Source organism: Podarcis gaigeae (genome assembly GCF_964106915.1).
Source record: "Podarcis gaigeae genome assembly, chromosome: 8".
NCBI lineage: Eukaryota > Metazoa > Chordata > Lepidosauria > Squamata > Lacertidae > Podarcis > Podarcis gaigeae.
This window is the reverse complement of record NC_139684.1, coordinates 22,920,127-22,948,006: the sequence shown is the minus strand read 5'-3', so window position 1 is coordinate 22,948,006 and position 27,880 is coordinate 22,920,127. Positions and strand designations below refer to the sequence as shown.

General features: G+C 45.7%; 1 protein-coding gene and 1 long non-coding RNA gene across 2 annotated transcripts in view; both read right to left on the bottom strand.

The window, feature by feature from the left end:
- The window catches only part of ARHGEF16 (Rho guanine nucleotide exchange factor 16), a 36,984-nt gene extending 22,636 nt beyond the window's left edge, over positions 1–14,348 (bottom strand). Inside the window, exons 1-2 of the mRNA XM_083752608.1 lie at positions 14,078–14,348; positions 6,706–7,297 (exon numbers count right to left, since the gene is read on the bottom strand). Coding sequence (XP_083608734.1) covers positions 6,706–7,269 — 564 coding nt within the window. The 5' untranslated portion in view covers positions 7,270–7,297; positions 14,078–14,348. The remainder of the gene's footprint in view (positions 1–6,705; positions 7,298–14,077) is intronic.
- Positions 14,349–19,714: 5,366 nt separating this feature from the next.
- LOC310851029 lies at positions 19,715–23,837 on the bottom strand. Its single transcript, XR_014567546.1, has 2 exons — positions 23,067–23,837; positions 19,715–22,797 (listed from the first exon to the last, which is right to left on the bottom strand). It is a non-coding gene; the product is annotated as an uncharacterized lncRNA (long non-coding RNA).
- Between the last annotated feature and the right edge of the window lie 4,043 nt (positions 23,838–27,880).

Below are 27,880 nucleotides of genomic sequence, written 5' to 3'. Positions count from 1 at the left end.
AAATCCACCAGCCACGTATGATCTCGTTGAGATTCCTGCATTGCACGGGGTTGGACTAGGTGACCCTTGGTCCCAACTCCACAGTTCTGTGATCTTGCTCCGTTTGTTTGAACAACTCTTGCTTGTTCAGGACTCCCAGAAGTCTGAGCAAGCAACTGAGAGCCAAACTCCTTTGTAGATTCAGTTGTTGCTGAATTCCCCCCACGTGTTTCTCCGCCCCACGGCTGGCTCAGACCTATGTACAAACAACGTCCTAAGAGGATCATCCGGATTTGAGCCGAGGAAAACAATTGCCAGCCAGAGAGTTATGTTGCAATGGCAGTTATATACACGGTCAAATTTGCAGCCCCAGTTTGAAAACAAAAACAACCCAGAAAACGAGGCGTTTCTCTGGATAAATACCGGGCGGCGTTTTACAATGCAAGAAGAAGGCGCAGAGTCCAGAGTGGAAAGGGGCCTGTGAAAATTAACATCACAAAGGTTTGGGTTCAACATTGAGGAGTTTCTAGCCTAGGCTTGCAGCCTAATAGAGGTGGAACATAGGAAGCTGCTGTAGGCAGAGTCAGACCACTGGCCCAGTTCTGCCAGCCCTGCCTGACAGCAGCTGTCCAGTATTTCAGAAAGGGAGCCTTTCCCAGCCCTTTCTAGAGATGCTGGGGACTGAATTTGGGATATTCTGCATGCAAGAAACATGCTCTACCACCGCAATACAGCCCCTTCCCTAAATATACAGGAAGCCACATTATATAGAGTCCTATCTTTGGTCCCATCTAGGTCTGGTTTGTGAACACCAGTGTTTCCCAAAGCTGGATCTCCAGCTGGATTTGGACTACAATTCCCATCACCCCTAACCACTGGTTCTGCTACCTGGGGATGATAGGAGTTGTAGTCCAAAAACAGCTGGAGACCCAACTTTGGTAGAGACTGGTGTACACTGACCGGAAACAGCTCCCCAAGATTTCAGCCAAGACTCTCTCCAAATCCTACTTAGGGATGCCAGGGATTGAACTAGAGATCTTCTGCATGCAAAGCAGGCAATCTACCGTTAATGCATCAGCCCCGCTCCCAAAAGGGGCGGGGAAACATAATAATAATAAATAATACATTTTTATTTATACCCCGCCCTTCCCGGTTCAGAAAACTGGGCTCAAGGTAGCTAACAACAAATTTAAAACATTTAATTGATGCAACAAAAGCCAGCATAAAATACAGTATAAAATGTGAATAACAATAAATTCAGAATTCAAAAATCAATTTAGGGGGAAATCCAACCAATAAACATTAGATGATCACCAGGGCTAGCTGGCTAAATTAGTCCTATTTGGGCCAGCGAGGAGACCAGGGGAGAATTAGCTGTGGGATCCCAGAGCAGGTAATCTTCATAAAAAGGGGAAGGGGAGGGAAGGGAAGGAAGGGGAATAAAAGATCAGGCTAAGTTCAAATTGAAAGGCAGGCAGAATAGCTCTGTCTTACAGGCCCTGCAGAAGGAAGGAAGTTAAATCCTGCAGGGCCCTGGTCTCATGGGACAAGTCAGAGCCATTACTGAGAAGGCCCTGGCCCTGGTGACCTCCTTAGGGCCTGGGACCTCTAAACTATGATTATTCATGGACCTTAAGGTCCTCTGTGGGGCATGCCAGGAGAGGCGGTATGTCCCGTAAATACGAGGGCCCTAAGACATGACACTCATTTGCACATGCTAATATGTGTGTGCATGAAATTGTACAGTTATAGATGCAACGTATATGCACGTACAGAGATAGTTCCTATAACTGAAATAGAAATACAATACATCTCACCCGAGTGGGAAAGAAGAGGCTGACCCCAGAGCCTGATCAACCTGGGTGCTAACTGTAGATAGGCAGAACTGAGGCCCCTCCTGCTCTCCCTTCTTGGGGTTCTTTTGTCCAAAGAGGTGACTAGTTTAAAGACAGAAAGAGGGCGGTCCCCTTTAAAGTAGACCATTTGGCCACCCAAAGCTGAATTAGACAAATGCATGGAGGACAAAGGTTATATCAATGGCAGCTAATCCTGATAGCTTTGTGCCTCCGAATACCAGGTGCTGGGAACTGTAGGAGATGAGACCACTGCTTGTGGGATTCCCATCATGGGTTATCTGGTTGGCCGCTGTCAAATGAGATGGGCCGCTGGCTTGACGCAGCAAACTCTTCTTATGTTCTTAATTTTCAGAAGACACTGGAGTGGTCAAATGCAGCAGGCCCAGAACGTACATGCAATTCACTTGCGCGGTCGCAGCCTTGCACACTTCATCCATCCATCAATACAAAGAGGGTGAGAGAAGGTGGGGGGGGGCAATAAGAAATGTCTATGCAAGATCTCACAAGAGTCTCCACAACCCTCGTGCAACCCTCCCAGAGGCCAGGAAGCAACACTCACTCTGGGCAGGTAGGGATGGTCATGTTTTGGGGAGGAGTGGCAGTTCCACGGGGGTCTTCCTGTTTTATAAGATCTTGCCTTTGTGTGTAGACACCTTGCCCCCTGAATGTAACATCCATGTAAGTTGCGGGCCTACTGTAAAATTCTTGTTATTCAAAAAAAAGGGGGGGAGTGTGATTAGGTTTCCTTCCCTCTCTCCTCCCCAAACCCAAACAGAAAACCAATTCATGAAGCTTTGTGCCATTGCATACAGGTGTGCTGAACACCTGGGCACAAAATCCTGTTTGTTTTCTACATAGCTGTGTGAAGCAAAATGCCAAAAGCACACTCCCTAAGTGTCCCTATTTTCCAGCGACAGTCCTGGATTTACAGAAGCCATCAGAAGTTTCTGATTTGATGACACTTTTTTCTTAGGACATGCCTATTTTCATCAGAAAAATGTTGGCGAGTACGGTAGGATGTCCCTATTTTCATAGGAGAAATGCTGGAGGGTATGGAGTTATCCAAACCCCAAGCCATTTGAAGGCAGCCCCGTATCCGGAAGGTTTTTAAATGGTTAATGTTTTATTGTGCTTTTCTATATGTTTGAAGCCGCCCAGAGTGGCAGGGGCAACCCAGTCAGATGAGTGGGGCATAAATACAACAACAACAACAACAACAACAACAATGGAATAGGATGTCCCTATTTTCATCAGAGAAATGTTGCATAGTATGCAAGAAAGGATCCCTTGCCTTGCTTCTTAAGCCTTAAGAAGAAGCGACACAACCAAAGCCTTTCCCACAGGGCCATAACCTCTTGGTCCATGTGTGTCTTTCACACACACCTTGTAACTTTGGTGTGTGATCTTCTTTGCCTTATTTCAGTTTCACTTTCTCAACATGTGGGATGGGGGTGGGGGAATCCAAGTTCCAAAGTGACTCAAGCTTTTGTTTAGTTTTCCAGGGACCTTTGCCCAACAACAGCCCTAACATTATCACTGCAGCACTTCCCCATACTAGACTCCCACCCACCTAGGGTCTTTGTTGCAACACATAGCCGATGAACAACCCTCAGGTCAAGAGCCGTCGGGACTCAAACCTTGGTCTACTTGCTGCTGCCTCTTGTGGTGAGAGACAGAACTGCAGCTGCAGCACCTACCTACCTACCTAGACCAGAGGTGATGAACATCAGGCCCAGGGGTGAAAGTGGTCCTCCAAGCGCCCGCCCCCCCTCTCTCTGATCTTCGGGAGTACCCTCAGGACTCACCTTCCAAGCCCTACTTTGCACCCTCAGATGGAGCACCACCACCTCTTCCACATCATGGACATTCCTGGCTGGGTACAAGAGGTAAATCTCAAGGGAGCAGAAAGGGCCAGGCAGTGTATAAGCATCTTTTGGTGTTGCTGACTTGCATGTGAGCATGACACCATTGCAAGCACCAGCTCATCCTCAGGTCATTCCAGGATCATTTCAGAAGCCAGGATGACTTCTGTAATTCTGGGAATATCCCAGGCAAACAGAGATGGTTGGAGGGTATGCCGTACTGGGGGACCCAGTTTACCAAACATAGAGCAAGGGTTTCTAACATGATGCCCTCCAGAGGTCGTTGGGACTCCTGGCTCTTAAAAGCTCCTCCTACATCTGTTTGTTTGTTTCAAGTACAGTGGTACCTCTGGATGCGAATAGGATCCGTTCCGGAGCCGTGTTCGCATCCTGAGTAAAATATAAGATGCAACTGTGCATCTGCGGGTCGCGTTTTGCCGCATCTGCATATGCGCAAGCGGCGAAACCCAGAAGTAACGCACTCCGTTACTTCCGGGTCACCACGGAGCATAACTTGAAAATGCTCAACCTGAAGCACATCTAACCTGAGGTATGACTGTATTTATATACCCTTTCCCCAAGTGCAGGACCCAAAGTGATTCACAGCATACATCAAAACAGATTCAGCTACAAATGCACAATACATTTAAATAGTAATTAACAGTTAAATAAGTGACCCTATTTAAACAACAGCCAGCACTGAAAACCATTTAAAAGCACAACACACATATCCAAAACAAAAACAAAAATGTACAACCCTCCCTTCAGAAGACCCTGCCACAACAGTCAGTTACTGGCCAAAGACCTGTCTGAACAAAGAAAGTGTTTGCTTTCTACTGAAAGGAAAGCAGAGAGGAGACTTGACTAGACCCCTGTAGATGGGAGTTTCACTATCTGGGAGCAGCCACCAAGAAGTCCTTGTCTCATGCCTCCCCGGAAGATTTCAAAACCTGGGCAGGCTCATATAAGGAGGTAGGTGCATACAGGGTCATAACCAACACTGTGAATTGCACTGAAGTCAGCACTTTCAATCGGGGAAAAAATCACAAATTGGCCACCCTTGCATCCATTTTCTGATTCAAGCCACATCTGCAGCTTGTGGTCCTTCAAAAATCTAAGCGGAGTGTATTCAAAAATCTAAGTGGAGTGCATGAACTCTGCCATATATCCATGGCAAGGTTCCCCTCTCCTTCCAAGTTTCCAGGAGAGAAAAGCCCAGTTACATGGACTCTTGTGCTGAAAACGTCCGCCCCTTCACCCTCCCCTTTCCAATTCATTCCAAATCTCCCTGAAAAGTTGATAGAAACCCCAAAGTCATCTTCAAATAGAGAGCGTGATTAACTCCCCAGTTCCCAAGGATCTATCAAAGGCAGACCATATCCTGCATCCAGATGGCAGGCTGCTTTGCTCACTTCTGGAGTGGACAGAGTTAACTTGTTTTGTTTTAAAATCCAAGTTTGAGCTCTGACCCTCCGCTGGCCAGGCCTCAGCTAATCAGGGCAGTAATCCGGGCCAGCTGCGGCCAAACTGGAGCTCTGTATACATTTGTCCAATCCAGAATAAAAGCATTTGGGACGAGGATGAAAGCTTTAACACTTTGGAAACATACACACCATTGCTTCAGCAGCTCACAATGCAATTTCATTGCGTGGGTTCCTAGAGTTGGAAGAGACCTCCCTTCCCTAAGGGTCTTATCTTCCAACCGCCTGCAATGCAGGGATCTCAGCGAATCCTGAGTACTTCTCAGGCTTCAGAATCCAAACTGTGGTCTGAGTGACCAATTGCACCGGCAAGCCATGGTTTGGAGTCCCTCAACATCTGGAGGGCACCAGGTTGGGGAAGGTGGCACTGTCAGCTTGCTCCTTTCCTGAGGGAGGGTGGAAGGCACTATGGGGCTTTTGGCATGTCCACCTGAAACACCCCTGAAGTCTCAAGCATCTTCTGGGTGAATGGAAGGAATCCACCCAACTCTACTCCAGTTTCGGACTGGGACAAATCAGCTGCTGAAATGCTTGTAACCCCATTAAACAAGGGTAGCCATGCCCAAGAAGGAAGCAACAGCAGGCTACGACTTCTGCCACCCTGACTGTGTGCCATGCTGGCTAGGGACTGATGGAAATTAAGAGTGCAACAACAACTGAAGACACATTGCTGGCTTCCCTGCTAAATGAGAGCCAGCAGGGTGGAGTGATTAGAGTATCAGACAGGGAGAGACCAGGGTTCAAATCCTGACCCCCTCAGCCATGAAGCTCACTGGGTGACCCTGGGCCAGTCGCTGCCTCTTGGCCTAACCCACCTCACAGGGTTGTGGTGGAGATTAAAAGAGCAGGCCACGGTGGAACGGTGCAATGGAGAACATATGAAACAGCAATGTCATACTAGCTCCGCCTAAGGTATGGTGGAGAACAGCAACAACCAACAAAAGGTGGACATAATACAGTACAAGGACAGGAAGAAACATCATGGACAGAATAATAGCCACACACAAAGAACAACAAAGAGAGAGTCTGAATGCTTCACCTGTAAGACTGTAAATTATTTGATGTGTTAATGCGAATGGAAGTCGTTAAAATTGCAGCTGCGGTATAAGGGTTTGTTATTCTGACTGGTGTGTAATTGGGATTTGTAAGTTTTTGGAATGCAGAGTTAAAGTAAATTACCAAGCCATCAATTCTAACATAGTCTGGCATATGAACAATTGGCATTATTGGTTGTATTATAATGTGGTATTGTGACAACAGTTTGGCATATGAACAATTGGCATTGTTGGTTGTATTATAATTTGGTATTGTGACAATGAGGCTATTATTGGATCATTGTAACTGAAAACTAATAAAAAATTATTACGCATAAAGAGCGGGCCACCTTGAGATCCATCCATGGAGAAAAAAGGTGGAATAGACATGCAATAAATAATAACAACAGTGGATTATATACCACTGTGCCCTCTAGAATAGCCTATAATTCTAGGCTATTCTAGAGGGCCAGTGGCAGTACAAAGGCCCTACCTTCTGCCTTCCAGGGCTCCGGGCTCCTTGGCCATTGCTTTCTTCACACAGTGGCTTCAGGCCGCCCCCAATGAACTTGGAGGGCTCTGCGGGCTCCCCGTTCCCCAGGCCCTTCATGGCGGCCCGGTACGACATGCTGCGGAGGTTGCGCTTGAGCATCCCTCCGTCCAGCTCCGCTTCCTCCAGGTCGTCGAACGAAATGCTGGGGGCCGACATGCGCTTGGGGTCCATTCGGGCAGCTTCCTTGCTCAAGATGGCCGCCGAGAAGCTCTGGTGCCGAGAGGGGACCTTGGGCTTGGGGCCCTCCGCCAGGCCCTTGGGGATGAGCTGCTGGGTGCCCACCTTGAGGGCGACTGGGCTTTGGGTGCTGAGGACGATCCGGCGGGGCCCAGTGGGCGATGGGGAGTGCTCGGCCAAGAACGCAGAGCTGTCCAGCGGGCCCAGAGAGCTGCGCTTGCTGTGTGGGGACACATTGTTGGAGCTGAGGCGCAATTCCGAGCTGACCTGGTGCTCCAGCAGAATGGCCTTGTCTCCCAAGGAGCCGGTTGAATGGCGCTGAGACATGGCGCCGGTGTCTGCAGATTTGTGTTGCCTGGAGAAAGGAAGAAAGAGGATCAGGGATGCAGTTTTCCAGCACAGGAAGCAAACAAAATATGTGAGTCTCTAGGGATCTGAATCTGCCAAAGCCATGACATAATAAACATGTGGAGACCATTTGGGTGCTTTCATTCAGAATCCCTGAGGAAAATATATTTCTTACTCATTTTGGAGTAGGTAGTAACACTTAGATGAAAAAAAATGTTTTAAAATACAGTGGTACCTCGGATGTCAAACGTTATCCGTTCCGGAAGGATGTTCGACTTCCAAAATGTTCCATTTCTGAGTCGTGGCTTCTGATTGGCTCTTGAAAAGCAGAAGAGCCAATCGGAAGCCACTTGTCTGCCGTATCAGATATTTGGCTTCCAAAAAACGTTCGGAAACCGGATCTCTTACTTCTGGGTTTTCAACAATCGGGAGCCGAAATGTTCAGCAACGGAGATGATCAAAAACTGAGGTTTGACTGTACCAGGATATTCTCAGTTGGAGCTAAAGTCTTATGATATTCTCAGTTGGAGCTAAAGTTACTAAGCATTCCAAATAGTAACATTATTCCACAGGCGGCAATTTTTTGCCCTGCAGTTGAAAATGAATACAGTTGTACCTCGGGTTACATACACTTCAGGCTACATACGCTTCAGGTTACAGACTCCACCCAGAAATAGTGCTTCAGGTTAAGAGCTTTGCTTCAGGATGAGAACAGAAATCGTGCTCCGGTGGTGTGGCGGAAACAGGCCCATTAGCTAAAGTGGTGCTTCAGGTTAAGAACAGTTTCAGGTTAAGAACGGACCTCCGGAACAAATTAAGTACTTAACCCGAGGTACCACTGTATTTTTGTTTGTTTCTTCTGTAATCTAACATCATGTGTGAGTTAATTTTTCAACAATAACTACGCTCCAGACTTAATTATGCCAGAAATCCTTATTTAATTTGTCTAAATGTTTCCTTTTCTTGTGACAACCATAAGAAGGCCATCTGTCACATACGATCTAGTTGAGATGTCTGCATTGCAGGAGACTGAACTAGATGACCCTTGGGGTCACTTCCAAGTCTACAGTTGTATGTTTCTATAAATAAATATACTCAATTCTTTCCAAGCCATCTTCCATTTGGCGCACCCCACATCACCAAGAGAGGAACCTGCATAAATTCTTGCTTTCTTCTTAAATTAATTTCTAGGAACAACATCTCCCCCAAAGCTGCCGCTGAGTGACATTCCTTCAATAAGTGGAAATATGTACCTTTATGGGGTGTTTTTCTTTTTTAAACAGCACCATCATTTGGCTGGTGAATAGGTCATAAAATCACCTGTGCATAGTGCCCCATCAATATTAGCAAAGCATAATATTAAACCTTTGCTGAGAATGATTTCATAGGCACCTTGTTGCTTATTCATTCCCATCGAAGCGGTCAATTTCATAACAAGACTGTTTTTTAAAAAGTTAAACATAGAGGCCGCAGAACTCTTTCAGCTTGCAAAGACTAGGGGAGAAAAAAGGCTGTCCAACCTGTTGGATTAGTTTTCAAACTGATTTCCAAGTAGTATTCTCTTCCAGTTTTCTATAGCGGGTTGGGGCACAAAAAGGTATTCTTAATTCAACTGTCCCTGTAAAAGGGCGGGGAGCTCCTCTTCCAGATACCTTGCATGCAACTCCTAGTTTAAAGATATTTGAGGATCCCAGGACAGCATTGTTTTCATGCTGGCTAGGATGCAGTAAGTTTCCCCCTTCGTTCCTTCTTCCTTTGGAAGGATTCTAGAAATGTACAGGCATGCTACAACAACACTATTTATATCCCTCCAAGAGGACGCGGGTGGCGCTGTGGGTTAAACCACAGGGCCTAGGACTTGCCGATCAGAAGGTCAGCTGTTCGAATCCCCGCGACGGGGTGAACTCCCGTTGCTCGGTCCCTGCTCCTGCCAACCTAGCAGTTCAAAAGCACATCAAAGTACAAGTAGATAAATAGGTACCACTCCAGCAGGAAGGTAAACGGTGTTTCTGTGTTCGCCAGAAGTGGCTAGTCATGCTGGGCACATGACCCGGAAGCTGTACCCCGGCTCCCTTGGCCAGTAAAGCAAGATGAGCGCCGCGACCGCAGAGTCGGCCACGACTGGACCTAATGGTCAGGGGTCCCTTTACCTTTAAGGAGATCAAGATGCAGTGCATGGTTCTCCCTGCCCCCACGTTATCCTCACAACAACCCTGTGAGGTAGGTGAGGCTGAGAGATGTTGACTGGCACAAGATAACCAGGGAAATTCATGACTACTAGGCACAAAGGCTGTGTCCTGCCTCCACTGCTGGAGGCAGAATGTCTCTGAATGGCAGCTGCTGTGCATCAAGTAAAAAGAGAGCAGCTGTGCTTCAATTCTGCTTGTAGCCTTCCCTGGGCGGAATCTGGGCAGCCTATGTGGGGACAAGATGCTGGGCTTGATTGGTCACTGGCTTGATCAAGCAGCCAGGCTCTTCTTAACAGCTGAGTGGGCAATTTGAACCCTGGTCTCCATGGTCTGATGCTCTAGTTGCTACACCTAGAAACCACAGACCCCTGATTTTTTAATATGAATGAGGGCATGAAAAGGAGGAAATAATGGATGCAAGAAATGTAGGAGCTGCTTTTGCGCCTAATTCACAAATCTCACTCATCGCTGTTCCTGAAATGCGCCATTGAAAACTGTTCTCCAAGAATAGCCACAATTGGATTTTCACACATATCATAGCACAGATTTTAATCAGGCTGATCCACCTTTCCATGCCCACAGGCAGGTGAGTTCGGGAAAGCAGGCACCAGGGTTAGCAGAGGTTGAATTCTTAAGGGCTCTATAGATAAAACAAAGTATGCTACCTTTAACTCCTAGGAGGAATGATGATGATGAGGAGGAGGAGGAGGAGGAGGAGGAAGAAGCTATGAACTGCAGCTATTTGGTGCAATGCCTGGAAATTTCTTTATTTACAACCCGCACCTGTTGAGACATGTTATCTAGGGTGCAAGGTAGATTGCATTATTTACTCCACCAGCATTCCTTCCAACCCTGAAGGAGCAGGAACACCCTTTGATTTCTCGGTTGGCAGGTTGGGGCACGGCCGGAGCAGGCAGCGACAGAGAACACACAAGTTAAGAAAACAAAAAGCAGCAAGACTCAAATTCGGGAAACCCTGGACTAGATGATCCTCAGGGTCTCTTCCAACTCCATGATTCTATGATGTCAAGGCCAAGATCAGGATATGGATAAGGTGGGCAAATGCAAAAAAAGAGGATCAGGGTGGGGTGGGCCCCTGCATCTAATAGTTATGTAGAAGAACAAATCAGCTCTAGGTAACAAGGTACACCTGCAGAAACTCTATCTTCTGCCCAACTATTAAAGACGCAAGAGGCTCTGTCCTCTACATTTCCTATCTGACCCTAAAGGTAAAAAAGGGACCACTGAACGTTAGGTCCAGTCGCGGATGACTCTGGGGTTGCAGCGCTCATCTCGCTTTATTTGCCGAGGGAGCCGGCGTACAGCTTCCGGGTCATGTGGCCAGCATGACTAAGCTGCTTCTGGCGAACCAGAGCAGCGCATGGAAACACCATTTATCTCCCCGTCAGAGCAGTACCTATTTGTCTACTTGCACTTTGATGTGCTTTTGAACTGCTAGGTTGGCAGGAGCAGGGACCAAACAACGGGAGCTCACCCCATCGTGGGGATTTGAACTGCCGACCTTCTGATCGGCAAGCCCTAGGCTCTGTGATTTAACCCACAGCGCCACCCATGTCCCATCTGACCCTAGTTGCACATAACTTCAACCATGGTGGTGGGGACACACAGAGCGATGCTGGCACAATTAGTTTCCTCAATGAGAGCCAGTTCCACGTGCTGGCAGAACACACAAACGGGAATGTTCCTGGTTCAAATTTCTCATTTGCTATGAACCTGCTGGCAGTTCTGTTGGTATTATTATTTTCCCCCGAGGATCATACTGTTGACTCCTCCTCCTGCAGGGCTGTCATTAAAAAATTACTTGCGTCATGTATACAAAGGGCTTTCAACATTCTAAGTGCTACACTGTGCTGATTGTAACAATTTGTCTTGTTGGATTTCCAAGTACTAGGCTGCAGTCGAAAGCACAGGAGCCAGGTTCGGAAAATAACATGCAGGCAAAACTGGCTAGCATCAATTCCTGAGGCAGGATGTAATAAATAAAAAGGGAATCAGAGAATCATAAAAATGTTGAGATGGAAGGGATCCAAAAGGCCATCTAGCCCAACTCCCTGCAATGCAGGAATCACAACTAGCCATACAGGACTAGCAGTCAGGTGTGATTCAATAACCACTTTCAGATGAAAATTAAAGCCTGGTTCTATGGGTAGTGCATCTGCTTTGGATGAAGAGAGTAACAGGTCCAATTCCCACCATCTCCAGACAGGACTGAAAATGTTCCCTTTCTGAAACCCTGGAGAGCTGCTGCCAGTTAGTGTAGACAATACTGAGCTAGCTGGATCAATGGTCTGAGTGACTCAGGATAAGGCCTATCGTTCTCTCCCAGGACACTTTCAGATTCACCATTTCCGGGTGTGATTCCATCATGTGCCAGCAAATTAGGACTGCACCATTCAAGTTAATTTGGCTCTCTCAATAAACCTGCTTCCCTGCAAAATTTGGACTTTTCTCGGTAAGAGAAGCAAGGTGGAAATGCACCAGAAAGTGTGAAATAGCACCGGGCTTGACTCAATGTCATATAACCTCCTTGCAAAAGAAACAGAACGAGTACTCAACAAATAGCCACTGCTATCTAAGCTCCCCACAAATTTTGTGCAAAGGAATCGGGATGGATGCTCATTAAATAGGTCACCTGGAAATAATCCGTTTTCAGGAAGGAGGTAAACTTTAGGGTTATAGCTCCTATCCAATGTTAGCCCTACTCACTGTAGATCCATTGCAATTAATTGACATAGCAACTTAGGTCCATTGATTTCAGTGAGTCTGCTCCAAGTAGGACCAACCTTGAACACAACCAGATATGACTAGTTTCACTTTCAAGCCCTTCTGTGAACCCGGGAGAATGCCAGCAAGCCTAAACAGCTTGTAAGCTTTTCATTAGTCAACCCGTTCCCAGCCAAAGCACTTTAAATATTGAAAAGCTTGATCCTAACAGTGCCCACCCCCAGCAGTGCCCTCCCCCCAGCAGTGGCCATGGATTTCAATCAGATTCCTTTGTTTGAGACCTTGGTTTCCCCAAACTATTCTCTGAAAGCTGACCCTATCCAGGTTCACTCTTAAATCAGTCTGACTTAATTTACTCCCAAATATGCCAAGGTGACAGAGAGGCAGCATGGTGCTAGACATGGTGCTGTGGGTTAAACCACAGAGCCTAGGACTTGCTGATCAGAAGGTTGGCAGTTCGAATCCCCATGACGGGGTGAGCTCCCGTTGCTCAGTCCCTGCTCCTGCCAACTTAGCAGTTCGAAAGCATGTCAAAGTGCAAGTAGATAAATAGGTACCGCTCTGGTGGGAAGGTAAACAGTGTTTCCATGTGCTGCTCTGGTTCGCCAGAAGCCACTTAGTCATGCTGGCCACATGACCCGGAAGCTGTACGCCGGCTCCCTCGGCCAATAAAGCAAGATGAGCTCCGCAACCCCAGAGTTGGCCACGACTGGACCTAATGGTCGGGGGCCCCTTTACCTTTAAGTGCCACCATACTCACTGGGCCTGCACAGGATTGCACCATGGGCACCTGCAATCCTTTGGGGGCGGGGGCAGGGAGAGAAACAACACCTAAAGTGAGGGGGCATAATTACACACACACACACACACAGAGAGTAGCTACATATTTTGCTTCATTTCACAGATTCTACAAACTTACTCTTGGTTTCTATTTGGGATATAGGGGATGGCGGGGGGGGGGAAGGAGGAAGGGGCAAGGGGCACAGTTGCGCCCCCCCCCCCCACCCACAGTGCGGTGGATACACATGGATTACACGCAGGAAGGCTACACTCATCATTTATTAAAAAGAAAATAAATTATTACAATCCTCTATTATGCTTACTCGAGTACGCATTCAGCTGGGTCATCACGCACAAGAAGCCCGCCACCTCCACGCTAGACGCGAGCCACAATCCAGTGGGGACTCAGACTCAGGAGTAAGTTCCACTTCGACGATGCACCGCTTACGTCAGAGCAAAAGGTGCCTGTTGCAATTTTCCAGCCAATCTCCTTTTAACCCTTTGTACACCGCGCGCCACGCATGCGATCCTCGGGCCGCCTTCCGCAAAAGGAAGTCCTCTTATCAACAACAGGGGCCTGTATCCTGCGGGATCCCTGCTCAGAGTAGACCCGCTGAAATTAGAAGATCCAGGCCTGGAAAAGGATAGGACCCCTGCTAGCCTAGATTTCGGCCCTCCAGGATTTGCAAGGGGTCGGACTCGATGACCCTCTGGTGCGTCCCAACTCTACAATTCACTGATTTGTTCCCTTAGTGCAGAATGCAGCAAGCGAAGCAGCTTTGCTTTATTAACTGCTGGGACGCCCTTTTCTAACCGGGATACATCCGACCCGCGGAGGTGACTGCCTGAACGCCCACGATTTGAAACCGAGCCACGCAACTCCAAATCACAGCTCCCCATAATCAAGGCGCGCGGGGTGGGGGGAGAGATACGAGGAGCCTCCCTCCCGGTAAGGAAGCAATTGGGAAAACTATGCCTTGTCCTCCTTTGACCAGCGAGCTAACTTTCCCACGCGCTCACTCACACACACACCCAAAACAAACCCGTGCGCCCTTTTCTCCAAACGCGCTCACCTTCTTTACGTCTCCATCGGGGCTCAGTCTCCAGCGTCAACGGAGCGCCATCGTCCTCGGCCTGGGACAAGAAAGAAAAGAAAAGCACAGGTGTCGCCTGAGAAGGGGGGCTCCACCCTCCGAGGAGGAGCCTGAGATCGAAGTGCACCTGGGCAAGCCCTCCCACTTGGCTCTCTTTCTCCAGCTGGGGCGCAAGAGCCGACCGGTCTCTCTTGCAGCCAGCCTGCCTTGCCATTTGCAGCTTGGGCGTCCCAAAGACGTCCTCTGAACTTCCTTTAACTCTTCCAGGCCGGGCAGATTCCCACGCGGGCGTCAAGTTACAAAAGTTTCAACCCCCTGGGCTGGTTAACCAGCAAAACGCAACGCCGGGAGTTGCAATTGAAAAAATAAAAAATTGTAATGGCGTGGGCTTTCGTGGGTCTAGACTCTCCTGATACTGTTGCAAAGGGTTTTAATGGGCTTAAAATGTTTTCAAATCAATGTTAATTCTTGTGTTTCTTACAGTGTCCTAACCTGCATAGCTTCGCCTCCGGACGTTTGCCTTATACCGAGTCTGTCTAGCTCAGTAATGTCCTCACCGACTAGCAGCAGCTCTCCAAGATTTCAGAGCCCCATGCCATCTTTCACATATTATTTATTTATTTTTCATCCTTCACCAGCAGGCCCCATGGTGGGTTGCAACCATTTAAAATTCAGAATTAAAAAGAGTTAAATCAGGTTACCCATCCTAGGAATAGGGTGGGTCCTGAAAAACACACACCACAAGGGTCAAAACGCAAAGGTAAAGAGGTGTGTCTTCAGCGTTCACGAAAAGCTGCATAGTGAATAAGCCAGATGGTTATTTGAGTTTATGGCAGAGGCGAGATTCAAACCCAGAACTTCATGATCCACAGCTACGCCATTCATAAAACAGAGTCCATTCATAAAACACAGTGTTCATTCATAAAGCAGTAACATAAATCTCCATTGCTACATATTGGGTGTATATTTCAGCGGTTGAATGTACAAGTTTATGGCCATGCTATAATGTAGTGCTTATGCGACTGTGAATAAAAGGGGGCTGGGCTCATTGTCTTGGGGTTTGGGGGGGGGGGAGAGGTGACAAAACTGATTTCCAATAAGTGCCACCCTCTTTATTTCCATAACAAGTCCTTGAGTCTGTACTCTGAATGGTGACACCAGGGACCTAGAAGGTGCAGGGCTTGTCAGTCCAACCCCTGCACATTCTCATCAGGGCTGACATTAAGACAATTGGGCCAAATTGGGCCCCCTGGGCCGCTCCTAAGGGGGCCCCTGCACCAGGGCAGTCTAGATGGATTTTATTTATATCTATAAGATTTTGCAGACTTTGGCTGTGAACTGGGGCCCTATAAAAAAAATCAAGTTGTGCCCCACTGCTTCAAATTGGGCCCCACTGGCTAGCCCTGAGTCTAATAGTTGCTGGGCCTGAGGTGCCCTGCTCTTACATGAAGTCTTGGGTTTGCAATTTTGGGAGAGGGGAGACTGCCCATTGGGGAGCGGGAGGGCTGGCGAGGCCCCTAGATTTAGAGGCCCTAGGCTTCAGCCTGCTTAGCCTATACTGTACATAAATCCAGCACTGCTGCTCAGAGTAAACCCACTGCAATTAATGGACCTAAGTTAGTAGTGCCCTTTATTTATTTGAACAATGCATTACCCCTCTCTTTGAAGAACTTCCTTCCCAAAGCAGTGTAGTTAAAAGCAACTAAACTCTGCCTGACAAGAAGAGTGCAACTAAGCAATACACCAGCATAAAAAGTGCACGGCAAGAATTAAATTAGATTTATTATTCTGATCATTAATTAGTTAGAAAACATTAAAAACCCAACAAGAGCGAAGATTTTAAAAACCAACCAGAATTTAAAAGTAGAAATAAAACAGAGTAACTTAGGGTATCTAAGGCTTCTGATACCAGTTTTGGGGAATTGCAGGTGGAGTGATAATGCTGTTGGCATCAGGTCCTGATTGCCAGGGGCATCTAGTTGGTCACTGGGAGAACAGGATGTTGCACCCAATGGTCCCTTGGCCTGATTCAGCAGAGCTCTTCTTACACTCTTATGGAAAGGAAAATGCCACTGGGAGTTCAAATCGCAGAACTCTTAACATTGCATGGAATTTGGGAATTAGATACAGTAGCTTGGAAACGCTGCTGCAAAGCCCAGATTCTGCAGCTGCAGCTCGCCCTCTGCTGGGTGATGCTGCTCATTGCCTTGAATACAACTTACATGCATTTAACTTGTGGGCATTCATCTTTACAAACTTGGCAATTAAAATAAATAAATTGAAAGGGTACAGAAAGGGGCGGGGAGCTGTCTGGGGGTGGGGGGTGGGAGAGAACTATGCCGATCCCACTCGCCATTGCGCCCAATGTGTTTTGACTATATAGTGGTACCTCGGGTTACATACGCTTCAGGTTACAGACTCTGCTAACCCAGAAATAGTACCTCGGGTTAAGAACTTTGCTTCAGGATGAGAACAGAAATTGTGCTCCAGTGGCACGGCAGCAGCGGGAGGCCCCATTAGCTAAAGTGGTACTTCAGGTTAAGATCCGTTTCAGGTTAAAAACGGACCTCTGGAACGAATTAAGTTCTTAACCCGAGGTACCACTGTACTCAGTTTTGGTTTTAGACATGATCCCTGGAACAGAACTCCTGCGTAAATTGCAGGCATACTGTACTGTATTGAGATGCAGCAATTCGGGTGGTGGGAGAGCCTGCAAACATTTGCAGTCACAATTAGCAGCACGCTGCAAATGCAATTGCTGCCTAAGTGGTGCTTTGGCACCCGGACACACAGCTAGTGCTTATGCATATAAAGGTGTCCATCCTCATCCTCTCCTGTTTCAGTTTTTCAAGAGCTACAAAGTTCTGCAAAAATGTTTGTTTTTCCAAGTGGGAGTTAAATATGGAACTTACTGCAGCAATCTAAGTACAAGTGCCCCCGGAAAATGCAGTTTCCCCAGGGTGCATGCCAACTGTTTCCTGGGATCCCTGCTAACAGTGCAGTGTAGTGCTTAAGGTCAGTCTTCAGCCACAAAACATATTGAGCGACCTTGTGCCAGTTACTGTCTCTCAAGCTAACCTACCTCACAGGGTTGTTATGAGGATTAAGTGGTAGGGAAGGCATTCTCTTAGAAGCCACCCCCAGTTCCTTGTAGGAAAAGTAGGATAAAACTCTGAAAGGTAGGCAGCTAGCATGCAAAGGAGACTTATGTGCTCCCAAGCATGGTTTTCCCTGTGTCAGAGAACCATGTCAGTGTGGTGTAGTGGTTAAGAGTGGTAGTCTCGTAATCTGGTGAACCGGGTTTGCTTCCCTGCTCCTCCACATGCAGCTGCTGCAGTGGCGTAGCGTGGGTTGTCAGCACCCGGGGCAAGGCAAGTAATTTGACTCCCTAACCTGTGGATTTGCGCCCCCTAACCCTAACCCCCAGATGTTGCGCCCGGTGCAGCTGGCCCCCCTGCACCCCCCATGCTACGCCACTGAGCTACTGGATGACCTTGGGCTAGTCACACTTCTCTGAAGTCTCTCAGCCTCACTCACCTCACAGAGTGTTTGTTGTGGGGGAGGAAGGGAAAGGAGAATGTTAGCCACTTTGAGACTCCTTAGGGTAGTGATAAATTGGGATATCAAATCCAAACTCCTCCTCCTCCTCTTCTTCTTCTTCTTCTTCCTCATGCCTACTTCTAAAACAAAGTATAGAAAACAACATCCCTGCATATTGCCTTCACCAGGGATGGGTAAGCTGGGGCCCACAAACTGCCACTGGACTCCCAACTAGTATGGCCAAGGATTATGTAAGTCCAGCAACTTCTGGGGTGCAGGGACAGGCTTATCATACCTGGCTCATACCACTGAGTTGCAGAACATGCAGGCAAATTTTCACCCACTGCCTCCAAATTCATTTCCTCTTATGTGTCATCAACAAGGGGAGGACTTTTTGTGTAGAGGGGGATAAGCCTTGGCTACAAGGCTCTGTCTGGTCACATGACTGATTTAGGGTATGGAAATGAACTACATGTGGGCATTCTCATCCTCCCAACAACAAACCTTTTCTTTACAGGCCTTCTGAGTTGGGCAGATGCCTTGAGTGCTGTCCATAACAGCTGCATTCATTTTTGTTACCAGAACCAAAGCTCAAAACGCTGTCCCTCCTTGGCCAATGGCAAGGGATAATGGGTGGAAAAGTAAAAAAAGGTACAATATTTTTCGCTCTATAAGATGCACCAGACCATAAGATGCACCTAGTTTTAGGAGGAGGAAAACAAGAAAAAAAATATTCTGAATCTCAGAAGCCAGAACAGCAAGAGGGATCGCTGCGCAGCGAAAGCAGCGATCCCTCTTGCTGTTCTGGCTTCTGGGATAGCTGCGCAGCCTTCATTCACTCCATAAGACACACACACATTTCCCCTTACTTTTTAGGAGGGGAAAAGTGAGTCTTATAGAGCAAAAAATATAGTATATTCAAAGCTGCAACAAGTGAGTCTTAGTTTGGATCTCTCCAAAAGAACCAAACCTCAAACAAAGGAGGCACAAAGCTTTTATATAAGTGTAGCAAACGCAAACATAGGATGTCGTGTGTCACAATAGAGAACAGCGTGGGTGGGCAGAAGCAAACATTTATCCTATCAAAAATAGCAAGGGATAGGGAAAGCTGTACAGAAAAGAAATCTAGACAGAGGAGTCCAGCGATGAGGAGAGATTCCAAATCCTAGAACTGCTTCCCTTCAGATACCCATTCACAGAGCATTTTGGTACCCACTGCCATTGTACGTATGATATAACCATGGCTTCTTTCACACTCATAGAGTATTAAACAATATATAGGTAAAGGGACCCCTGACCATTAGATCCAGTCGTGACCAACTCCGGGGTTGCGGTGCTCATCTTCCTTTACTGGCCGAGGGAGCTGGCGTACAGCTTCCGGGTCATGTGGTCAGCATGACTAAGCCGCTTCTGGCGAACCAGAGCAGCGCATGGAAACACCGTTTACCTTCCTGCTGGAGCAGTACCTATTTATCTACTTGCACTTTGATGTGCTTTCAAACTGCTAGGTTGGCAGGAGCAGGGACCGAACAACGGGAGCTCACTTCGTCACGGGGATTCGAACTGCTGACATTCCGATTGGCAAGTCCTAGGCTCTGTGGTTTAACCCACAGCACCACCCACATCCCAAACAATATACAATGGTGGCAAAAAGAAAGGTTGCTTGACTGTTGTTCCAACTGTACAGAGAACAAATCCCCCCCCAATGCAAAAACCCAGGACCCAGACTCAGTGCCCAGTACAGTGGTACCTCTGGTTTCGAATGGGATCCTTTCCGGAGGCCCATTCGCAACATGAAAAGAACGAAACCTGCAGCAGCACGTCTGCACACATGCAGGTTGCGATTCACCCCTTCTGCACATGCGCGTGACATCATTTTGCGCTTCTGCGCATGTGTGAGTGGCAAAACCTGGAAGTAACCCTTTCCGGTGCTTCCGGGTTGCCACAGTACACAACCTTAAAGAACATAACATGAAGTGAACGTAACATGAGGTGTGACTGTAAATTGTATTCATTATGTATTCAACTTATGTTCACCGCTTTGTACGCATCCCAAGAAAATGCAGAGGAGCATCCTTTAAAAAAGCACACAGGTTTATTGCATATCAATCTCATGTATAAATCCGTTGTAGCATTGGAAAGATTACATTTGGTATACATTCCTATTCTACAGCATTAACCTCAAAATCAGCGCTTTCTAGTCATTATTTTTTTAAAGGAATTTCTCTACACAAGTACATTGTTGGTTTTTCATCTTTTTATCACAAGCATCAAAGTGAATTTTTTGCAAAAAAAAATCGCCTTTTATTTTAATTATATTCTACACATCACCTCTTTTTTATTTTTTTTACTTTATTTATTCTCCCAACAAAGCGATTTCGTATTAATTAATAACTGCCACTTATTTAAAATTTTCCTTGGCAGTTCAAGGCTTCTAGCCCCAACTCAAAAAAAAGAACAAATAATAATAATAATAATAATCCCCAAACGAAACAACAACGGAGGGGGAAAAAATGAAACAAAACCCCTAATCACATATACATAAGTGCATCTACTGAATTTTTTTTTCCTTTTTAATAAAAATTTCACAAACGGACACAATAATGACTGCTAAACACAAGTCATGCACAGTTTTGTTTTGTTTTTTTTACTTATAAACAGAATAGAAGCAATATACACTCCAGAATGCTAAGGAACTAGCACCTTCCTCTTTCGCAGTGTTTTAAAAACATTATTTGAAAAAACCAGACATTTACAATTGATTAAAAAAAAAAAGCAAGAGAGAGAGGGGGGAGAGAGAGACTATACAGTTCTAAAAGAAATAAAATATCCTAGATCAAACGTGTATACTGTAACAACGGCAGGAGGATGGGATAAGAACAGGAAGATGAGGACAGATACACAAATCATATTCCTTGCTACCATTTATATATATAAGGTTCTTTTTAAAAAACATGAAAAAATTACATCTTTTTGTAGGTAGGCAGTGGGCTTTTTTTTTTTTTTGGAAAAAAAAGCTTGCATTCTGAAGACGCAGAGAAAGACAAGCTAAGACACCGAGGCATATCTACACTAGAAACATGTCAGTTTTTAATTGCATTGGCTGCCTCCCCAAAATCTTGGAAATGCTAGTTTACTGTGAATGCTGAGACTTTCTGGTTAGAGACTCTCAGCCTTAGCAAACTACAGTTCCCAAGGAACCCTGGGGAGATGGAACGGCTAGTGTTAAGCCACTGAAAGTGCAATTCTGTCCAATTCAGTCATAAGCCCCATTGATTTCAACCAGAGTTACTCCCAGGTAAACCATATACAGCAGAGGCGGGCAGATTTCAGGTCCAATGAATCCATTTTCTTTTCCTAGCACTTTTTATTTCTTTGTTGCATTCACACGGCACCTTTCCTTCAAGGAGCTCCAGACGGCATACGTGGTTCTCCTCCATATTTTACCTCACAACAAACCTGTGAGGGAGGTTTGGCTAAGAGAGAGTGACTGGCCTCAAGTGAGGAGCTTCATGGCTGACTAGGGATTTTTTACCCTGTTCTCCCAGGTCCTAGTCCAACAATCTTTAACCATTGCACCATAGTGCTGCTCCTGAGATCCATTAGCCAGGGCCAGTTGCAAAATGGCGGTGCTATTGAGGACTTGGAGGGCTCTTGTCACAGGCTCAGTCTGAGGATATATTTCCAGGACTAGCTAGGGCTGTCCATAAGAGTCATAGTTCTGTAATGTTGAAAGGGACCCCAACAGTCATGCAGGAATCTTTTCATACACAAATGCACTACTAGTTTTCTCAACAACAACAAAATTAGTTCATCTCAGCAAATTAAAAGCAACTTGTGTGTTGTTACTTTTCCTGTGTTAACACTGATTTACCACCTGCCCGCCACTGGTGTATAGGATTGCAGCCTTCCAGTGCAATCTGAGGCATGTTTACTTGGAGATACGTTCCACTGTGTTTAATGGGGCTTACTCCCAGGTAAGTGGGTTTCAGAACTGCAGCTTCAGTCTCTGGTGTAGATATTGCCCTCTAAGAAATGGCTTTAGAATCTTTTGATCTTCTGTGAATTGCCTGTTAGGGAGGAAGAAGCAAAGCTGCCGTTTGTTTTTTATTTTTCCTTACAAAAAAATAATAATAAATCATACATCGTTCTGAAAGTGGTATCAACGACTGAGGAATCAGAGACAGCGAGGGGGAAAAGTCGAAAAAGAAAAGAAAATACACTTCGATTAAGGCGAAACAAAACCTTTTAATCACAGTATCTGTTAAATATACAGGGAAACAGTTTGACGGGTTTGTGAAGGACACCTACTGACCATTATAGAAGGAAATGTTTCGAGCCCACATTCTCATTGGCAAAGCGGCGCAAGTAGATCGCGCCATTCCTTCATTCGTTTCTTTTTTGTGAGTTTCTACACCATGATGCATTATCCCCCTCCCTTCCCTCCCTCCCCGCTCCCTCAGACCACGACACACACAAAAAAATTACAGCATATTAAAATAATGAATGTTTTAAGTCAGTAGCTTGCAGTACGACGGAGAGAAACTCAATCCAGTGCTTTTTCTGTGGTTCATTATAGTATTTATTGGTGCCTAAATTTGTACATGGGTACAGTCCATCAGAAACGTCCCTTGCAGAAGTTGCCATGTGGTGCAGCTGTAGTTCATTTGCCATGAGACTTTGGGCAAGAGACCCTCTTTGGGGAGTCAAGGGATGGGGGTTTCTTCCCACTGAGCAAGTGCTTTTCATAATTCGTCACCCTAAACACAGGATTGGGGGAACTTGAAGGCTTCTCCACACACAGAGAAAATAATCTTGCGAAATTCTAACATGATGCTGCCTCATACTGAGTCAGACCGTTGGTCCATCTACCTCAGGGATGCCAACTTTCCAGGATTTCACCAGGCAGGAGCCTTTCCTAGCCCTACCTGGAGATATCAGGGATTTAACTTGGGATCTTCTGCATTCCAAGCAGGTGTGCTTGAGCCACATTGAGCCCATTGAGTCACAGCCTCTCCTTAAGTGCTGGTTTTATATAGGCGGCAGGGGAGGGGGGGAAGGGTTGTGTTTGCAACATAAAATGCACCTTGGCAATCACAGTGCTTCCTTGCTGCCAAGCTTCGCAACATAACCATCTAATTCTGTTTCAACTTTCCTGCCTTGTTTGCTGGCCCTTTTACTGGCTTGAAGAAGAAGACGACAATTTTGGATTTGATATCCCGCTTTATCACTACCTGAAGGAGTCTCAAAGTGGCTAACATTCTCCTTTCCCTTCCTCCCCCACAACAAACACTCTGTGAGGTGAGTGGGGCTGAGAGACTTCAGAGAAGTGTGACTAGCCCAAGGTCACCCAGCAGCTGCATGTGGAGGAGCGGGGAAGCGAACACGGTTCACCAGATTACGAGTCTACTGCTCTTAACCACTACACCACACTGGCTCTCTTGAAAGAGCAAGGGGTCTAATTTTGGTTACAAAGGAATGCAAATGCCTTGACCCACACTTTCACCCCATCTCAACTACATTTTCAGGTTCCACTGACTCACTTCAGGGACATTCCCCTGCATCCCTCCACCAAATCATTGACATATTATAGACAGTATCTTTTAGCAGGTGTTGATTGCTGCTTCCTATTCCTTGACCCAACCTGACATTTTGGGCACCTTAGGGAAATCACCAAGCTGTTTGCAGTTTGAGATATATGCTCTTGAAGCACACGTTTGTGAAACAATCCAGAAAAATAGCCAACCAGGTTTTTTGAGGGGCACACTGACAGAGAGGCAACAATGGTGGAATGAACAGGAGATGGAGATCAGTATTATTACGCATACAGACACCAGGATATTGAGCCTGGGGAATGGGGCATTGGACAGAGCAGGCACTTCACTCCATCCAGAATTCTCTGCTCTCTAGGATTGCCCAAATTCACACTCAGGATGCGTGAAAAGTGCCAGTAAACATGAGTTGAAGGGAGGGGGGGTTTCCTCCTTAGATATCCCATTAGCAAGGTCAATCTGGTCTTCCAGAGTTACAAACTTAGCACCTGCCCTCTCTCTCCTATATTCAAACAGCACAGGTGGAGCTGGGCAGGATACATCAGCATCTAAGGAGCCCGGTCTAGACACCACAACACCCAGTTCACACCTTTCCATGGAAGCATGTCTGTAACAGCATTGCAGGGTGGGAGGGAAGAAACATAGGGCAATTATCTGTCAAATTTAAACTTACAGTGGTACTTTGGTTCTCGAATGTAATCTGTTCCGGAAGACCGTTCAACTTCTGAAACGTTCGAAAACCGAGGCGCAAAAGGCTGGGCTGCAAGTTCAATTGGGAAAAAAATTAATGGAAAACACGCAGTGGAAGCCGTTCGAATTCCAAGGCGTGTTTGAAAATGGAAGCGATTACTTCTGACTTTTTGGCATTCGGAAACCGAAACGTTCGGCTTCTGAGATGCTAGAAAACCGAGGTACCACTGTAAAAACTTAACAAAAGAATCTTTGACGTTTCACGGGGTTTGAATACTGGTGTCAAAGTTCAGAAAGCTCATGGCAACAGCAAAGGCTCGTCTGCTAGAATTCTGCACTCAGTGCACCCGCCCAAGCAGTAGTGGCCAGCATGTCAAGAGACCCATGGGAAACATCACCTCCTGCACACAGCACAGCACAACATGTGGGGAACTTTGGAGGACAGCTGAAAACTGCTCAGATCAGACCAAAAATACAAGCAGGACTTTGGTGGTGGGGAGGGGAGGAGAGGGAGGACTTCCTAAAACAATAATAATTATTGGTATCTTCTAATATAAGTGGCACACTTGAAATAAATGCCATCTGACTTGAATACAGAACACCTCAAGGACTGTTCTTAAGCATTTGCGGTTTGGGTGCTTAGGAGTCGGTGTGTCAAGAGGAGGCCATGGTTTCCATCTAACTGCAATCGTCGCTATCTCTGTTCTGCTGCAGTCTGGCTTCCACTAAGTCCTACATTATTCATCTCGCTATGGCCAAAACATACATGATTATTCACACAATTAATTTCAATGCATTTCGGTAAAAGGGAAACAAACAAACAAACAAATGCAGAAAAGAACGTAATTATTTAACTAAGGTTTGTGGAGAAAAGAAAAGCCCTGCTAGTAAATACTGCTCATAATTGCTGGCGTGATTTCTGTTTCAGGTGGCATTCTCTGACGCAGAACTCACACATGTGTGATTGTGTGGGTTTTTTTTAAAAAAAATATAGATATTTATAATTGCAATTTTCTTCTGCCTCCCGCCTTGTTTTGCCAAACCAAACTACCCTAGAAAATAAATAGAACACTTAATTCTAAATGCAAATATGATAGAAATATTATGATGATTATTTTTAAGAAACCAAATTAGATGCAGCATGTGATTGTCTGGGAAGCTGGCTGCCAGATTAGCGCTTTCATTACTTATGGGTCATTTGGCACATTGACAATGATAAAAACAATTAATTAATAATGGAAAACAATTCACCCTTCTACGTCCTACTTATTGGTCATATGGCATAATAGCCTTTAATTATACACCATTTTGGTCCTTCACTAGTTACTTATATTAACATTATTATTTTTTCCACAATAATGATATCTAACGCCAAATATATATATATATGTATATATAATATAATAATAAAATACTGTTAAGGAAGAAATAAAATAAATGTGTGTGTGTGTGTGTGTTTTCCTCTCTTCTTTTTTTAAAAAAATTACAAGTTATATACAGATTAAAGAAAAATCCACCATCTCATAGAATACCCCAATAGTCTTTTATTTTTCTATATATAAAAATTTGGCCCCTGTTTGAACACACAGCCCACGTGAATGGGATGATTTGCTTTGTAGAAACATAAGTGCCAAGGAATGGAATGTTAAGAGTGGCTTCTCGCAACCTGTTCATGGATGATTCCCAGATAAGGGTGCTCTCTCCCAGACTTCCTGGCCATGCAAAAGTAGGAATGCCAGATGCGTCCCAGGGGAAGGTTTGCAACCCCCCAACACCGCTATACTCAGTGGTGGCTAATTGGGACAGGTGGGTTTAGAAGGCACAGGCAGTGTTGTCCCCTGGGCTGGTTGTTAAGTAAGGAGGCAGGTAGGTGCGGGCTGGCTATGATCAGACTGAGGTTGGTGGGCCAGTGGCCTCTTTGCCTAAGTGAAAGCAGCCTCCATTGTTTACGCTCAACACTGCTTGGCAGTGTGGCAGAAGAGGAAGCTAGGCATCCACTCTAAATGGCTCTGTGTCTTCTATGAAGAAGAAGAAGAAGAAGAAGAAGAAGAAGAAGAAGAAGAGGAGGAGGAGGAGGAGGAGGAGGAGGAGGAGGAGGAGGAGTTTGGACTTGATATCCCCCTTTCACTCCTCTTAAGGAGTCTCAAAGCGGCTAATAATCTCCTTTCCCTCCCTCCCCCACAACAAACACTCTGTGAGGTGAGTGAGGCTGAGAGACTTCAGAGAAGTGTGACTAGCCCAAGGTCACCCAGCAGCTGCATGTGGAGGAGCAGGGAAGTGAACCCGGTTCACCAGATTACGAGTCCACTGTTCTTAACCACTACATGAAACTGGCTGTGACTCTCACCTGTAGGGAGGTGCACTAAGGTTGGTGGCACTCAAATTCCCCAAAAGTGGGCAGAGAAGATGCACAAGAATCTGTTTATTTTTTGCAGTACGGCTGACACCAGATGTCAGCCAGGTTGACCAAAAGTACTGGTAACCAGAAGCCTGGCCAAGCTATCAGCACCTGAAAAGTCCTTCCAGCTTTCCTTCAAAGCTCAGCACAAAAGGAGAGAATTTGCATTTACATGCAGCTGGTCACAGGTTCAAACCCTGACATCTCCAGTTTCAAAAACGGCTCTCAGGTGACAAGTGATTGGAAAGACCCCGTTCCTGAGACTGTGGAAAGTTTCTGCCCATCCAAAAGAGACAATACTGGACAAGAAGATCAAATCTGATCTAAGGTAGCTTTGTTATGTGGGGTGAAACATCTCAGAGCATCTTAGCTAAGCAGAAGAACTGAAATCACAATGTTGATGCTCAGAAATAGCACTGCCTGAGTAAGGCTTGAAGTTAGAAGTGAGTAAGCACTGCCTGAGTAAGGCTTGAAGTTACCCTTATTGTCCCTCCCAACTCTACAATTCTATGATTTTATTCCTGAAATACAGGTGAGACTTATTTGGTGGCGGTGCTGTCTAAAGCAACAGCAGCTAATGAAGCACGTTTGCTAAAATGTGAATCTATCCTTCTTTTTTAAAGAGCAATGTGCATATGACTTTTTCACATTTTTGACTTTCTTTGCAGATGAAGAAGTTGGAGAGACCCAACATTCATACCGTCAGAATCTGAAATTTTCTTGCTTGGTTATTGGAAAGGCATTATCTTGGAAAACGACCTAGAAATAGCAGTTAATCTTTTAACAGCTGCAAGAGTAGCGATTGCTAAGAAATGGAAGAAAAGTCGATTCCCTACAGAAGCCGAGTAGATAGAAATGATTGGGTCTGTATCAATATGGATCAAGTTAACATATTCAAAAAAAGAATTTGCATAAGTCAACCATTATGCACTTTGGGGCAAAATGGGTTTTGTTTGCAATGTTCTGGAATAAGTTTAATGACAACATCAAACTTTTACGCTGCTCTGAGTTTCTTACAATGTTATTGTACTTTAGGAAACCCTAATTGCATTTTATTTGTAAAACAACTTTTGATTTATCTCAATGCATTAGTGAGTTAATAAAGCATTTAAAGGAAGGAAGGAAGGAAGGAAGGAAGGAAGGAAGGAAGGAAGGAAGGAAGGAAGGAAGAAAGAAAGAAAGAAAGAAAGAAAGAAAGAAAGAAAGAAAGAAAGAAAGAAAGAAAGAAGTTGGGGGGTCCATTTTGCCAGAATTATCCAGGGAGAGCAGAAATTCGAAAATGTCTTTTTTCTTCTTCTTAAGGATTTGGGGATTTTTTTTTACCATTGAAATGTAAGATCTGTGCTGTCAGCATAACCACCACTTTGTACATTCCAAAATACATTATTCTGGACATTAGGTGATACAAACAGTGGTCACCACCAGCAAGGTACTAAAACTTAAACAAAAAAAACAGACCTGCAAATCAATAACGATGGAGAATATTTAGTCTCTCCCCCCCCCCCGGGAGGTGAGAAAATGAAAAATCTCAAAATATGATTTCTGACAAATGTCCTCTGAAAATTTTCAGTTCAGTTCAGGTGTGCCCTTTGCCACCCCTCT